The 17,431-nt window shown below is 41.1% G+C and overlaps 1 protein-coding gene across 1 annotated transcript; it reads left to right on the top strand.

Annotated features, from left to right (window-relative positions):
* The first annotated feature begins 915 nt into the window (after window positions 1-915).
* On the top strand, window positions 916-17,218 carry LOC103383590 (alpha-1,6-mannosylglycoprotein 6-beta-N-acetylglucosaminyltransferase B-like). Its single transcript, XM_025058464.1, has 10 exons — window positions 916-980; window positions 5,867-6,000; window positions 6,834-6,964; window positions 7,715-7,720; window positions 9,769-9,924; window positions 10,091-10,237; window positions 11,053-11,169; window positions 13,652-13,726; window positions 15,632-15,915; window positions 16,232-17,218. Exons 1-10 carry the CDS (start codon window positions 916-918, stop codon window positions 16,428-16,430), a joined length of 1,314 nt encoding a protein of 437 aa, XP_024914232.1. The 3' UTR covers window positions 16,431-17,218.
* Window positions 17,219-17,431: the final 213 nt, after the last annotated feature.

Below are 17,431 nucleotides of genomic sequence, written 5' to 3'. Positions count from 1 at the left end.
ACACACACACACACACACACATTCCCACACGGAATGCCAGTCAGCTTGCATTCTGTAACTAATTGCCTGCTGAGGTCAGCAGTTCCCAGCTCTGTAGTTGTTGTGTGGAGTCTTGATTTTTGCTTCTCCCAACAGGATGTGACTTTTAGTGTTGGAAAGACGGTCTTTGTTTGCTCCCAGTCAGGGTTTTTGTCTGTGTTTTTTAGCGACTCAGGACAAACAACGAACGTCTTTTTTTACCTTCACTGGAGCTTAACCCTGAGTGCATTGATATTCGTGAAGGATCAATGCTATGGATATTCATGTCTGTGCTCCCTTCAGCTGCTATTGCGCACGTTCAGAAGTAATAACAGAGTGCAGGCTTTGTACGTGGGCGTGAAAATAAACCAGACATTCAGCCAACTGGTGACTGGAATCGTCCACTGTCAGGTTTTGCAGTCGATGGTTTTTCACGAGTGTGAGGACAGGCAACAGCAGAGAAGCTAACATGAGGTTAGCTTCACAGTGAACTAAACAAGGCTCTGTCTCGTTAGCCACCGCCACCGCCAAGTCGCTTAGAACAACAAACTTGAGATTTTATAAATTTTTAGTTAAAAAACATTTACTTTTAAAATATTTTGGCATAAATCGGCATCGACCAAGTCACATTTAATACAATTTTGGAAATCTGACTCAGTCAAAAATTTGTTATCTGTGCATCTCTGAACCATACGCAACAAATGGCCGACTGACAAACTAATTTCCTTGACAAAAGTCTCTCTATTTTTTTCGTTCTTAAAGTTGATCTCTTTAAAATTTTTACAGTTTACTCAAACAGAACATGATCAAAAGCTGGTACCAAGACCAGAATGGCTTCAGAATGAAACAGTGACTGCACTTCACAGCTTTACAGCTGTTTGTAGCTGCTGGAGCCCAATGGCTATATCCATCCAGCTGGACACTGGGTGCACCAGTGAACAACAACACGTTGTTCCCCAGAGGTATCACACAAGTCTGGGCCCAATATTGTCAGCTCTCTCTCTCCCTCTCTCTCTCCCTCCCCCTCCCTCTCTCCTCTAGTCTAGTTGAGTGCTCTGCGCTGAACATTAATCAAGTGCTCAGAGCTCCGGGGCCCTTCAGCTCCCTTTAATTACTTTTGTTTTATGTTCCCACTAACATCCACATCCATTTATTATGGCTGGACAACATGCTGCTGTCCTGTCTGACGTGTTGTTGTTGACGTCTATATATGACGTCTGTATGTGTGTGCATGCAGATGACGGGGTCCTCACACCCGTGTCTGTGCAGAGGGGTTTCATGAAGACGGTGATGACTGATAAACGTCGGTCTTAAATCAAACCCACTCCTCTTATAATAGGACAGGCATATTGATTTCTCACTGTGGTAAATGTACTGCCCTGCCAAACGCAGGGGGAGGTGGATGTCTGGGAGGGTTTTGGGGGGGGGTTTGGAGGGTCTGCTGACTGTGCAAAGACATGTTGCAAAACAACGACAGTGAAAGTAACAACAGCGGTTGTTTGTTTTGATTCATGCTGATTTGTCCTGTTGTTTACACTCTAAAGGGAAGGTAATGATTCTTTACTCTGCAATAACGGAACTAAATTGTAAGAGTTTTATTACTAACACTGCAGGTGCACTAAAGAACTGTCAGATATACACATAGTCAGTATTCTCTAGAATTTAGAAGATCTGGATCAGTTTAAGTTGATTATTAATGTTGTGTAATGTAAAGTTAAATTAAATCAATTTAAAAAACTGTGCAGCAGCACAAACAGCTGCTCTGATATAATTATTATTTATCTTTTCTCGGGCTTCGCTCCAAAACTATCTAACCTCAAAACATTTACAGTTTGCACCACCACCAAAGAGCACATCTGCTCTCCACTCCACAGGACACTCAACTGGTTCTGGAGCAGGAAAGTCAGTAGAAGAACGTGAGTGAGCAGTGATGAAGGAGGAGACGAGACATAACATGACTTTATTTCTGCAAGAAATACAGAACAAAACAAAATAACCCATACAGTATATATCATATAGGAGTATATTTACTGAATACAGAACAAAACAAAATCACCCATACAGTATGTATCATATAGCAGTATATATACTGTATATATATTGGAGTCAATCCCAGCAGTCACTGCAGGAGTACACTCTAGACCAGGGGCGTCAAACTCAATCAGCCAAGGGGAGGAAATGTAAAACTCCGGCCAAATAGGATTAACATTTATTGAACAGTGTAGTGCTGACAATACTTTAACCAGAAATAAACAAACTGTGAGAACTTTCTACTAAATTAAATAAATGTCTGATTTTAAATCTGTATTGGTCAATTCTGGACCTGATAAGGCCATGCTGCGTTGAGGTGGGTCATGAAGTTGACCTCCATTATGGGAGGTGTAGTTTATGCTACCTGTACATTTGAGTTAGCCTCTATGCATATGTCATACACACAGAATTTGCCTATTACATTTAACCTGTCTAGTATACATTAGCATATTAGGACCAAAGTAACCTGACTGTGCCTGAATGTCCAGCTTGCTTGCTAACAGCATAAAACTTTAAACAATTGTTTACTTTATAATTCAGGCCACTGTAAGCGATGCGAGTACAATATGTAGTGTAGAATATTCATTGTTTTATTAAGGGTTTGGTTGTTGCCTTCACAAAGATGTGCATGTGTTTTCCCCTGTGGTATTACAGTGTAGGTACTGTAGAGTACTGTATACTTCATTTGTTTACTGCTGCTGGTGACTTTAAGTTGCTAGTGAAACGATAAAAAAAAGTCCCTTTTAGTGCTGTATGTTTGTGTGGTGGTGTTGTTTTGTCATTGTCTTTCTGTGTTTATTTTGGTGAGCTCCTGTGAGACAAAGACACAGACAATGGGACACCGGCTCAGTCTTCTGGCTGGCAGGAAACTGAAACTAACAGCTGAATAATTTGCAGCTCATTGTCATTTTGCATGTGGCGTTGCTGTGTTTTACATATGCACCATTGACAGTAGAATGGGAAACAGTTGGACCTGGAGCACACGCTGAGTTTGGAGAGCAAACTGCTGGAACTGTGCCATTTAATCAGGCAATGGAGCGCCCAAAAAAAAAGAAAAACACCCGTGTTTATACTGGAGTCTTTGTGTTTGGATTTGTGTGCGGCTGAGAGCTGACTCCAGCACTTCCCAAATTACAAATGTCAATGAAAACAAAGAGATATCAAAGTAGAAAGGATCATATTTGGAGATCCAGGTTGTATTAACAGCGGCTTCAGTTTCCAGAGCTGAACTGTGCCTCAGCTAATAGTTTGGAATAACATGTTCTTACCCTATCAGTTTTCTGCCAAACTCTGCTGTGTTAGCACTGATATACACATCCATGTATCCGTCAACTGTGGGTTTTTTCCTGTTCAGGTTTGTAGCCGAGCTGCAGCCAACAGTCACGCAGTTAGCATCCTAGTGTTAGCGCTCTGGTCGTTCTGTTGGCTCACCTTCAGGCCCAGCACTGTTTGATGTTCGATGCCAAAGCCTTGACCTTTCTTCTGTAAACAGTTCTGAGTCTTACCTACACAGGCATAGGGTCGAGTTAATCAGCGTTTGGTTTGACATCTGAATAAATCTAAGACAGAAGGTCATTGAGTTTGTGTTTTGTTGATCTCTCACTGTTAGAGAACAGACTAGATTTGTTTCATGGCAGCAGAGTTCGTTTTGTACATTGGTCATTTTCATCAAAGACTCAAAGAATCAGCCAAGAGCGAAGACTCTGAGTGAACAGGCGGCCAAGTGCCCTCATTCTGAAGGGTTTTTTTGTTTTGTTTTTTAGTCTAGTTGATCAGCGATTTAACCCAGATCAGTCACCGACTCTGATCTTCAGATCAGCTTCACCTCAGTGTTTCCTCTCTTCCTCAACTCTTTTCTTGTTTTTCATCTCCAGAGAGCAACATTCTCACTTTTATGTTGCTTGAAATATGTATGATGAGAAGATGGAAATTACATTTTAATGTCAATTTAAAGTTTTACCTGCGTTAAAAACGGTGTCTAACGAGATTAGACCATCAGGTTTAGGTCTTCAAATGAGTCTAAAGCTCCAAGTCATATTTTTTTATGTTTTTATTTATGACAATAAAAATGGCCACAGAGCTTGGTGTTTGGTTGGATGTCTGCATTTTAAAACCCTGTAAATCCCTGTAGTGAAACTCTGCTCTGTAAAGGTTACAGTGATAAAGGGTTTCTTTTAACAACAGTGAAAATGACCGCGCTCATTATAAGGGTCAAGCTCTAAAACACATCACATCACTGATCCAGAGGTTTCCCTGTGTGTTTATAAAAGGTAAAAGAACAAAGACCTCAGTTTCAAACAAGTATTTTGAAGACATTTGTCGTCAGTTTCTCACCATATCTCTTCCGGAAGCCGCTTTAGTAGATCATTAAACAGAAGCAGGGAACCAGGCTATTATTTTTACTATAGATTGTAATTGCAAACCGTTTCAGACGACTCTCCCAGGGCTGTTATGACATGAGGAATTGCCCTCTTTATTTAGTAACATAAAAAGCATAACGCTGCAGAGAAAGCTAACGACATCAGTGGGACCGTGCCTGGTAATCTTGTTAAAATATGTTTGAAAGTTTGTAAAGTCTTCAAAAGTTTTATACCCAATTATTCTCCTGATTATTACACTGCATGTGTTCAATCCAAATCCAGTCCTTACGTAATCCTTCACAGAGTGGTTCATGAGGGACGCAGCGCTCAGGAATCACCGCCCTATCCAGTATAAACCAGAGAGTCGGAGGAGACGTGCAGCCGCAACACAACCAGTGGTGTTAAATGTGGCCACAGTTAATGTTTCAGAGCAGCAGCAAGGATATTTTGAGTACATCAAAACACAGAAAACACTCCAAGAACTGCCTTTGTAACGGTAGTGATGTGTTCAAAATCTGAAGGTTTTGAAAATGCTGTCCGACTATTTCATGTCTTCTTTTTTTTTTTTTTTTTTAACACGCACACACGTGCAGAGCCACTCAGTCATCTTTGACAAAAGACTCAGAGACGCTGCAGCTCCGTTAATCCCTCTGAGCCTGGAGTGGTCCGACTGAGCCCACTCAGTGAACAGCTTTGTGTGTATTTTTTGTGTGTACCTACTGTGTGTTCACACTCAGCCTCACATGCTGTTTTCCTATCATCACTCCATCGTTCTCCAGCTGCCGACCTCTGTTAATAATGTTGTTATTTTTTTCATTAATGTTGTTTTCACCAACTTTGTTCAATCAGAGACAGCCGTTCTGTTTTGTCGTGTTTGTGTTTGTTTACCTGCAGTTTTCCTTTTCAAGGACCTGAACGTGTACCTTGAGTCGTACTTAATTACCTTCTGCCTGGAGACAAATAAATTCACGCATTTCTTCATCATTTTATGACCTTCCTCTCCTATCAATGTGTCAACAAATAGCCTGACTTAAATAACATTTTTTAATTAATTTTTACATTTACTCCAGTACAGTTATAAAACACATTAAAGAGTCATAGTATAAGAGTATATACCATGAATAAAAAGATGTAAATACACTGCTTAAAACTGCTTATTGTTGCAGCTCTGATGAAATTAACACATTGGTGTTGTTTTTGCAGCTTGACATTTAAACTGTGAAATGCACCGCTGGGCATTAATTATCGTACCTGTATTTGTGTAATCGCCACAAATACCATCAGGCAGTGAAGTGCCATGAGTCAAGTGATAATATTTTAGTCCACAGCGTCTGTAAAACTAATTCCTGATAGTTTTAAAGTCTGTGATAATGTTTACGTTTAAGACTCTTTACCCTTCAGGTGTTTATTTTTTATATATTTCTATGTAACTCTATTTGGCCTTTGTGTGTGTGCAGATGTCACATCAGGGTCATCGACACCTTCGGGACAGAGCCGGCGTATAACCATGAGGAGTACGCCACCCTGCATGGATACAGGACCAACTGGGGCTACTGGACCCTCAACTCCAGGCAATACATGACCATGTTCCGTAAGAACAAAAAACATTTCTCTTTCTCAACACTTCACGTCCAGTCGTAGCTTATGAACGTCGTGTAATGTAGAGTTAGCGGTTTGAAGTGGATCGTGGTACGTGAGCTGTGAGTCGCTTCTTTAAATCCAAAATCCTTTTATTCCCACACACTCACGCAGGTTCATTCTTAGGTAATTGTGACATGATGATAAAATGATTTAATTCTAAGTGATCTCTCCTGCTGTCGTCGACAGGTCGGGCAGCTGTTTTACATTCTTTTGAGACTGTGTGTCAGAAGCAGCTATTCTTAGCTAACGGCAAACTGCATGAGTTCTTTTCCTGTTTTTCCTTTTTTTACAGTCCTGTGTATCTTTTGTTATTTTTAAAATCTTCTATTAGCATCTTTACTAATACTTGATTCAGACAGTGGCAACTTAAGTGTTTAACAAATAAGGTAGTGACCTCAGCCGTGTGGTAATCCACATCAATACTATCATTTTTAAGCAGTACTTCAATGCATTCATAGTTGTTTTTATTTATATTTTAGTATTTATTGACTACAATAGTGTCTCCAGAGGTCACGTACCTTTTGATAGTTAATGTTGTTGAGCACGTACTGTATGTCATAGTCAATGTCTTCAATCTTTTACTCACTGAAAAAAAGGAATCTATTTTTCTTCCTCGCTGCCGTCCGTCCTCTTTCTAACAGCGAAGGAGTTTTCTGTCTCTTGTGTGATCCGTTCCTTCTCTCCCTTCACCCTTCTTTTCGTCTTTCTTGTTCTTTTTCCACCACTTCAATCCTGCATTTGCCCCCTGCTCACACACACACACACACACTCACGTGCGTCCAGCTCACACACCTGACAATTCATTCATGGGTTTCGTTTCGGAGGAGCTCAACGAGACGGAGAAGAGAAGCATCCAGCAGAACAAAGTCAACAACATGGCTGTTGTGTACGGGAAAGAGGCCAGCATGTGGAAGGTAAAAGAACTCGACTTGTTTTTGCTTCAGGAGTTTAAAAAGAAAAGAGAAAAAGAAGAGAGTTCAGTCATGCAAAACACAGCTTGACTGACTCCCCGGTTTATGACATCATCGACCGACGGCGGTTATGGTTACATCGCTATCTTTCCTGAATTCATTAAGAAATTTGTTGTGTTAAAACTTGCCAGCTAGTTTACACAGAAACTAAACTACACTTAAAAGTGTAGTGGACCAATGAAGTAACATGCTGAATAATCGAAAAATGAATAGCGATCAAAATGGCAAATAAGAAAAAAGGTTCTCATCGTAGAAATATTTAGAAGGAATGCTTTTAATTTTCATCCAAAATATTTTGAGATCTAATTGTCTTTGGAAACTTTTGTAGCCTTAAACTCTGGCTTTGTTTGTTGGTACCAGTCTGTCTGTAAACACACTCTGTTATTATTGACACAGTTTGCATATAAAATGTTTGTCATTGTGTAGGAGGCGAATCAGCTTCTATTGTTAATCATTTCTGGCCTGACTTTACATTTTCTTACATGTCGTCATGTAAAATGAGAACAATTCACCGTAAACACAGAGTGAAAATATGGTATAATCTGTTTTGTTGTCGTTGATCTATTCTCTCTGTTCAGCAACAATCGCTGCATCGTTGTCGTGCGTTTCTATTTACATTTATATCTGATTGGATTTTCCTTCTTCTTGTCTTCTTTTGTGCTGCTCCTCTGTATTGGCCCGGATGCTGATTAGCTTCAGGTAGGAGTGTTGTTTCTTCACTGTGAACCCAGTCTTCTGGTCTGTAAGCCTCACAGTCCACTCAACCTTGCTGCTGTAGGAAAGGAAAATGACTGTAATACTGGTTTTATGGGATGTAGTTTTGTTCGCTCTTGACCAGGTAAACACGGTGCTTTCAAAGACAAAGAAAAATAGTTGTGCAAAACAACGTCCGTCAAACAGTCACTCCCAGTGTCTTCACTGACATGTTTCGTTATTCAAAGCAGGAGCGACCAAATTGACGGGCGGACAGCTGATGATAATAGGAGACACTGTGCATGCAGAACATTCCCTGACACGACTGTGTCTCTGTTGATCAAATTTGAAGAAATACTTTTGAAGTCATTGGAAAGTATTAAAACAAGACACGTCTAAGTTTAATCCAGTTCATGAGGATTTAAAATCCAAGCCAAACAAAAGTGTGTTCACTCTCTGGGGTACTGAAACACCAACGGTATGCTAACAAACCTGATGCCTGACTCTGGCCAGTTAAAAATGTATTCCTAGAGCGTCATGCTGTTGTCTGCAGAGACGGTGTCCTCTGTCCACTGTCCAGACCAGTCTCTGTTGTCTTCCTACTCATCCTGCTCAACTTTCCTCTTAAGTCACTTTAGATAAAAGCGTCTGCTAAATGCATACATTTTATAAAATAGCTGATAAAAGTAGCTAAACTTAAAACGAAATCTAAATCAGATGTGATTCCTTCCCTGACACCAACTGATATATTTAACGTTGGAAAAGTTGCTATTCTGAAAATGAAAACCCTTATTTTCTGTCTCAGTTTGTTGAATATTTAACATCACTGTAAATGAATGTGATATTTAAAAAACAAAACAATAAATCCCAGATGTCCTAAAACGAGCCTTTTTAATCCAAATCAAATCAGCCATTAGGACTATCACAACACAACATGTCCATTACTTCAACTAATCCAGTTAGTCTGGTTGCACACACAGGAGTACACACACACAAACACACACACACTGCAATGATTGTTGGTTATGGAATCTGCACTGTTGCACACATGTTTCTCCGGCTAATTCATGTTGTCTGCTGCACTTAGCGCTTGAGCTAATCTGCTAATTGGCTGGGAAACTCCTCAAAGAGGAAGCTATTGATCGCTACAGCCTCCTATTACCACTGCAGGGGTTTCGGAGCGGAGCACAGATACAGTAAGCTGCTTAACGCTGGACAGCCGGTCGATACTCCGGCCAAGGTTACGCTCCAGTCGCAATTCAATTTCGGGACTTGGTTTATTTCTGGATGATTTCTTTGTTTTCCCATTCGTTACGTTCAACCTTGACGTTCCAAGTGTAAAGAGTGACCCTGAGGGCTTTTCATGTGAAAATTCAATGGTAATGATATTTGAAAAAGCAAGAGAATACGAAGTGTGATTGAGAATTAGACACTGCAGACCGGCTTATGATTAAATAACTGAATATAAATGAGGGGTTTTTTTCTAGAGTATGAAGATATTTTAAGATATTTGTTTGTGTGACTGTTATACAGAACTTCAAAATAGTCTGAAATATTAATCATCAATACGTTGAAACAATCAATAGTACCTAGTAATCACAACTAGATAGTGTTTGTGATACTATCTAGTATAAATTTAGAAAGTTAATGTAGTTTGTTCATGGGAATTGTACATTAGCATAAGTCTTTTGTTGATCCTTTAGCACAGCTTTAATGGAAACATATTTTAAGGGCAGAAATTGTTGAGTCCAATGTAACAATCACCAATATTTTGAGTCTTAACCACTGTAGAATAAATGTCAGTACAGTGTGTGTTTGTACACAGAAAAATAAACCTGAGTCTGAGTACACACACACACACCGTACTGACATTTGCACAGCAGCTCACAGTCAATCTCATAACGATCCGAGACAAAACACACAAACAGTTGTTTTTTTTCAGACATTTTTCCATCATTCTGTGTTTTGACACATGTTACCTGAAAACTCTTCCTCCTCACCCCCTCTCACCCTTCATCCCTCTAAGCTATCATTTTCTCCCTCTTCTCCCGCAGGGCAAAGAAGGTTTCCTGCAGATTCTCAACAGGTACATGGAGGTCCACGGCACGGTGTATTATGAGACTCAGAGACCTCCAGAAGTCCCAGCCTTTGTGAAGAACCACGGACTGCTGCCGCAGCATGAACTGCAGCAGCTGCTGCGGAAGGCAAAGGCAGGACCATAAACAAAATGATTAATTAATAATTTTATATCTGATGAATTTGTGCCAAATGTCAGTCTGGAAACACAGCTTTGTGTGATGATTTTTTTTCAGTTTTTTTTCTGATTATTGTTTATGCTCATTACCAATTCTGGTGTTTTGTCTTGTTTTTTTGTAGCTCTTTATTGGGTTCGGGTTTCCTTATGAAGGCCCCGCCCCTCTTGAAGCGATCGCCAATGGCTGCGTTTTCCTCCAACCCAAGTTCAACCCGCCTCACAGCTCTCTCAACCACGAGTTTTTCCGAGGAAAACCCACTTCTAGAGAGGTGAGCTGGTTGACATTCTTTAACATTTTTTGACCAGCAGAGCTGACGATGATAACGTTTAAAGAGCGAAACCAAGAACAAGAGAACGATGTCAAAAAATCATGGTTGGTTTTCAAAAAACCTGTGACATTAGATTTCAAAGGAGATTTGAACTAAGGCTGTGAACTCATCAGCTCAACGTTATATCTGTTAGAGAAACACACACAGAACTGTACATCCAATAAATCTACCATTTGTTATTTATGTTTGGAGTTTTAGTTTCACAGATGTAATGCCAGCTTATATATGGTAAAGCAATATATGGTAAAAAAAAAACATATTTAACATATCAATTAATCATGATTAATTGTATTAAAATAAATAATGATTGTGATTAATGATATTTAAATGTGTTGAATAAATGTGCAGCTGTGCTGTTTCCATTTGACAGCTCTAACTCCAACAGTAACAGAACCAGCAGCTTCACTTTTCAATTTCTGAACGGTTCTAGCATGAACCGTGGGCACGGACAGCCGGTCGTGTCTGATAACAGGCTGGTGTACGGTGATCCTAATACAACACGACTTCCGTTTGTAGAGCTGTGTACATGCAGTTACACAGCTGCAGTGAAATTGTTGTAATCCATTATTTGGAGTAAGTGTACAAACTGTCAGTTTACGAGCTCTGTGTCCAAAGATATATCGCTCAGGCAGTTTTATGGCAGGGACGTGTTTTATTTTTCTCAGCGTGTTGAATATAAATGTAAGAAACTCTTCCGTTTGCATTTTTTGAAGACGTTTACTTGTAGAGCTCTGACTGTGTGTGTTCCCCTGAAGGTGTCCTCCCAGCACCCGTATGCAGAGCAGTACATCGGCCGACCGCACGTCATGACAGTGGACTACAACAACTCTGTGGAGTTCGACTCTGCCATCAGGGAAATCATGAGGACCAAGGTACAGTCCACTATAGATGTATGACTGTTGTACCACAGTACAGTGTTGTTACAGTTCAGAATGTCCCATATGAACTTCTTACCGATATCCGATTTGCCTATATTGTCCAAACGTTTAATTTCCAGCTCTGATATCAACGATCCCGATATACGCTGCCGTTGACAATAATTCACTTTCACTCTCACTTCACTGATAACGATTCTTACCGATATCACATAATTATACTAATATTGTACATCCCTAATTATATTATACAGCAGGCATGGGCAAACTAAGGCCCGGGGCCCGGATGCGGACCGTTCAGCTTTGTCTTCCGGCCCGCCAGACTTCTAAAGCCTAAGCATCAGAGAGTAGGACACAGTATATTTGACCAGTGTTGTCACTGAAGCCTCTGTCTCCATGTGTAGTGTTACACACTGAGACAGAGCTCAGAGACCACCTCACCCTTCAGTGGAGGCACGGTGGCCTCACAGTAACACACACACACACACACACACACACTGACACACACACACACACACTGACAGAGGCAGTGGAGGAGAACACAGCAGACGGAGAAACTCTGCTACTGGAACTTATTAAAACACACACAAACACAAGTGGATGTTGTTGTCAGGTCAGGTGTGTCAGGATGCTGAAACAAACACACACACACACACACACACACGTTTCAACAGTCACAGGTTTTTGTTTTGTTTGTTTTTTCACGTCCTCATCTTTGTCCTTTTTTATTACCGTGTGTCTGCTCTTCTTCTTCATCTTCTTCATCTTCATCTCACCACCCACACTTTAGATCCTAATATATTCCATTGTGTGTGTAGTTGGGTAAAAATATAAAATAATAATAATAATAATAATAAACAAGGTTGAGATTTTTGTGTGATAGCAGTTTTTTTTTTTTTTTTTTAGAAAAGGGCGGTTTGTACTTTAGTTTTGACCTCATCACTCAATTTAAAATCCAAATGGATTTTTTTTATTTTCACTCCTCTCCTCTATATGCTAATACAGCTGGAGTACATTTCTGTTAGGGTGTGTGTGTGTGTGTGTGTGTGTGTGTGTGTGTGATTGTCTCACCAGACTGACAGATAGGTCAAAAGTACTGGTGAGCTGTCGTTGTTGATTGTAGCGGACGGAGAATCAGAGAAGGTTAAACAATGTAAACCTGTTTGTGCGTCAGTCGTGTAATCAGGAAGTCAGGATTTAATAAATGAATGACAGAGAAACACGGTGTTCCCTCTCTGTATCACAGTTCTCCTTTCACTCCCTCGGTACGTTGCAGTTTTTCTTTTTTTATCCCCTCGGTACGTTGCAGTTTTTCTTTTTTATCCATTTTATGTAAGTTCCATCTTACAGTGAAAATTCAACTTACGTCGTGGTTAGGAACCGGACCCTGACCCAGAAGTATTGGTATTGGTGCAGCCATCGTTGTCGTGTCTTTGAAGTCTTTGATAATAGAACACCTCAAATGGAGGCTGAATGATGAATAAATAAAAAAGAACCGTGGATGGAAAACTCCAAAACAGACTGCTGGTGTTCACGGTCACTTCTGTGTTTGTGTTGACTCTGGTGTGAAAAGCAGATCAACATAAGGCTCTGATCTGATCAACCGTGTGCGGAACTTTCCAGATTGCATTATCCCTGCATTCTTATTTCCTTTGTTCAACTTTTATTTGAAAAGGACCTCGACTGATTTCCCCCGTGGTTGAACATTGAGCCGGGTGGCGAATGGAGGTTCGGTCTCTGTGCCCCAGTTTACATGATAATTAACTGACAAAACCAAGATTACTTTAGGAAAAAAAAGGAGCTTCACAGAGTTATTCACAGAGTCACACAATTTAGCTTACAGTAATCCTGTATTTTGGTCCTTTACCACATTCCCGTCGGTGTGGAAGTGAAGAGTGAGAGTGACAGAGAGGCTGTGCATTGTTTCTGGTTTCTTTCTAATTAGCCCAATAAAACACACGCGCTGTAGTTATGAAAGCCTCCTCGTCCCAGCAGGGCACCATCTATTTCTATGCAAATATCTCCTAATGAGTTTCCAAACATTGACACGGAGTGATTAGGTGATGGAGGAGTCTGACAATAGAAACGTTTCTCTGCTGAAATCAACTCCTTTGAAGCCGTTTTTGTTTTCCAAGAAAAATAAGTGCATTTGGTTCCTTTGACCTTTGGTCATAAAATATATATGAAGATATTTTCTCTCCATGTTGGTGAAAATATAGGTTTTATTCTCTGGAACAATTGAAAACCACAAAGTGTGGAATTCTTCATTTTCAATTATTTAAGCATATAAAGAAAAAACATATTATAACTTTATATAAAACTTATATAATTTATAATCTAACATTTTCTTTTTTAGCAGTAAACCCTTTAAACACAACATATACAGAGGCAGGAAGTTAACAGGCCCGGGAGGTGAGCGATTGACGGTGATTTCTCTGACCTCATTTGACCTTTTGAAAATGTTTGTGTCATTTTTCAGGTGGAGCCATTCCTGCCGTACGAGTACACCTGTGAGGGGATGCTGGAGCGAGTACACGCCTACATACAACATCAGGTACGTGAGAACACTGACACTGACGTTCTTCCTGCTGCTGTGATCTGTCAGATAAACGATGCATTCCATTTAACTTGTGGGATTATTAGCCCAACGCAGAGACACGCAGGCATAAAACTGTCTGTTTATATATTAGTTATGACGGGACTGAACAAAACAGAAATATGTTTGATAAATACTGTTACCAAAGCATTAAAGTAACTCCACAAAACAGCTGAATACGGATGGATGGATGGATGGATGGATGGATGGATGGATGGATGGATAGATGGATGGATGGATGGAGGGATGGATGGATGGATAGGTAGATAGGTAGCTAGGTGGATGGATGATGGATGGATGGAGGAATGGATGGCTGGATGGATGGATGGATGGCTGGATAAATATATATATAGATATTTAGCTGTTTTAAAGTTAAGGCTCTACAGAGACAGTGGGCTAAAGTTGACGGCCATTTTCAAGTTGCAAAAAAGTTTTTCCATGACTTGATGAAGTCCCGTAAGTCCCTGGCTCAGCACATGACAGCTTCATTAGGATGTCAACGTTTCCCCATCTGCAGTGAGGAGAAGCCTGATGAGGATGTCTGCTGTAAGTCAGCAGCCAAGAGATCACATTTTCTTGGCAGGAGGACGGGGAGAGAAGGCAGAGATGTGTCGAATTAAAGGGGGAAAAAAGACTAATGATTAATGTGGAGTGAATTACAGAGCCAGGTATCAAGGTGTAAAATATTAATCAGGGTCCGGGCTTCAAATCTTACACGGGCGTTCTGGAAGTTAGAGAAGCAAAATGTGAAGAACAACTGTGAGAAGTGCTGAAGTTGGCAAAGAAGTTGAGTCTGAGTGTTCATTAAAACTGGGTCAGAGCGACACTAACACAGGAAGCAGAAGATTCAAACCTCTGACGTTTAGCCCTGACCCAGTTACTCTATATCTTATGTCCTTATGGAGGGATGAGGGAATAACACAGGGTTCTCAAACTCTGGCTCGGGTGCCACCTCCACTGACAAGATGTTATAAATAATTTAATTAAATAAATCATTTAAAAAAATGTATTACCATTTTTTTTTTATTTTTAAAAGGTTTTAGTAAGTTAGTAATTTAAGAATGACACAAAATTACAAACTACTAAATTACTAATAAATAAATACAAAAAACTACAAATTTTAAATATTGTTAGGTTACGAGTTACGTTATAGTTCTGTACTTGTTCGTGATTGTTAAACAGTATTTTATGTAAAAAACAAAAACAAACAAAAAAAATCTGGGTGTTTTTTGTGTTTGTTGTTTTCTGATGTTTCCCTCCAAGATAATGACGGCGGCAGCAGTAAAAAGCACAAGTGTCACAATAACCCAGGGCTGACATTAACACACAGTCTTTTTTATCAATAATGAAAGGCTGGTTTTGGACTCAGAGAGAAAAGCTGTGCAGCAGAGGTTAAAACATCTGCTGGTCCCAGACACCGGGGACCAGCAGTGTTTATCTGCTTTTCATTGGCCACAGTCGCCCAGCACTCATAAACATAATGGAGTCAGCATCTGTCCACGCTGTTTACACCCTCTCTTTTCATACCAATCACTATTCCACCGTGTGATTGTATTATGTCAGATCACACTGTAGCTGTTTTCATCCAGGTCAGGTCAGATTGCTATATTCCAGTCAATAAAACACAGGAATGATGGAGATCATGGAGCAGCTCCTGTCAGTGTTGTGCTGCTGACATTATGTTTTTTTATAAAGATAATATAAATGAATTATATAATTTGGAAACATTTGCTGGGCCAGATTAAAAAGATGAACGGGCCGCATCCGGCCCCCGGGCCCTAGTTTGCCCATGCCTGCTATAAACTGTATAAAACACACTGTGGGGATTCACTCCATCTCACCCAGATACGTTTCCATCTTCAGGACTTCTGTGCTCCAGAGCCTCCCTTCATCCCGGCCAACCTCAGCAGACAGGGCTTTGCTGCCGGCAGCAGGACAACAGGACCTCTGTTTGTGGCCCTGTCCAACACCACGGCACTTGGCTGGTCACCCAGCGTAGCCGCGCCCCCCGTCTGGCCCCCCCTCAGCTCCCTCAGGCTGCTGGTGTCTCAGGAGGGCCAGTCCTGTGTGGAGGCCTGTCAGTCGTCGGGCTTCACCTGTGAGCCCGCCCACTTCCGCTTCATCAACAACAAGGAGGCGCTGCGCTGGTACGTCACTGGTCATTTACCTTCAATTTAGAGTTACTTTTATAGTAGTTATGTTTTTGTAGTAAAATATGTAGGGGATCCTCGACTTACATCAAAGTTCCGTTCCTATGTTGTGACGTAACTTGGCTAAATTATTTTCCTTCACTTTCAAATTTGTCATCTGTTTTGTGATGGGAGCAGTAAAACGGTGTCTTCTCCTTTATTCCACTGCTGTCTCTCTCCTATAAAGAACCCATTTCCTGTGATTAGATCTAACTGCTCTGCTCGCTCTTCTATTGCCCTGTACATCCACTCCTCTTCATTCTCTGCTCCTCAGTTTGGAGGTGCAGTGTGAGGTGGTGGACTCGGAGATCAACCACATCCTCCCGGCTTTTTCGGTGCTGCGACAGGAGTGCGGCCTCCAGAGGGAACCTCTCCTTTTCAGCTGCGCAGGTCACTCCCCTAAATTCAGACGACTGTGCCCCTGCAGAGACTTTCGCCCCGGGCAGGTGGCGCTCTGCACGGACTGCCTATAACTGTAAGTCTTACGGAGAGCATGAGGAAAGACAGAGTTCGGCCAGGTAACATCTAGCATCTGTACGTGCACCGAAGCCAAAGTCAGTGTAATTAAAGAGGTGTCGCTGCGGAGCCGCAGCTTCTGCCTAAAATGGAGGGAGACGAAGAACTGACGTGTGATGTCACCAAAAGGTTTGAACAGCTGTTGTCGTGTTACCGTAGCTGGCTGAAAAGGTAGAAGTAAAACTTCTGACACAGGGTAGAGGACGCGAGGCGTCGCACCAGAACGGAGCCTAACTCTCTGACGACTCAACGGTACTTCTACAGAACGCGCAGCAACAAATTTAAGTTCTTAGAACTGTATCAAGTCAGTTTTTTCGGACCACAATGTCAATCTCTGACAGAGTCTTCAAAACATCGCAGCTTGACGGAGACAACCTCGGGTCAATATCCAATCTCCTCTCTGCACTCGGACAAAGGATGACGGACAGCCGGGTTATCTCCCCGACTCCCCCCTCTCTCCCCCAATGACAGATAAAGTCGTTTATCAGACGGAACCACCAGTCTGAGGCAACATCGGTCAAAGCAATCATCGCTGGTCACAGAGACGGAGGGAGGACAGAGGACGAAGATAAGGCATACAAGATTATTTTTCAATAAGTACGTCTCTCTGTGGAGCTCTCAGTTTGAGTTTTTTAATTGTAGGTTTCATGTTGGGAAAAACAAAACCAAAAATAAAAGAGTCCGAACTGAACGCACTGATGGGTGGATGTTTTTCTGGTTTTCACTGGGTTCTTTTCTTCCTTCCTTTATGTTGAAAAGCTTTTAGGTGCACCGTCTACGGTCGTAGGAACGTTTCACGTGGTGTTGACGTGAGGAAGTCGGGGTCAAGGCTTTAAAGAACGGATAAAAGAAAGAAAAGTTAAAAGTGACAAAACGTCTCAGACTGAAGAAACTCAAGTTCATGTAGGTTTTTTTTTATATATTTTTTATTTCAGATTGTTGGTCAGGACTTTGCAGA

Source organism: Cynoglossus semilaevis, chromosome 9 (genome assembly GCF_000523025.1).
Source record: "Cynoglossus semilaevis isolate Cse_v1.0 chromosome 9, Cse_v1.0, whole genome shotgun sequence".
Classification (NCBI taxonomy): Eukaryota; Metazoa; Chordata; class Actinopteri; order Pleuronectiformes; family Cynoglossidae; genus Cynoglossus; species Cynoglossus semilaevis.
The sequence above is the reverse complement of the archived record's forward strand: the minus strand, read 5'-3'. Positions and strand labels throughout refer to the sequence as shown.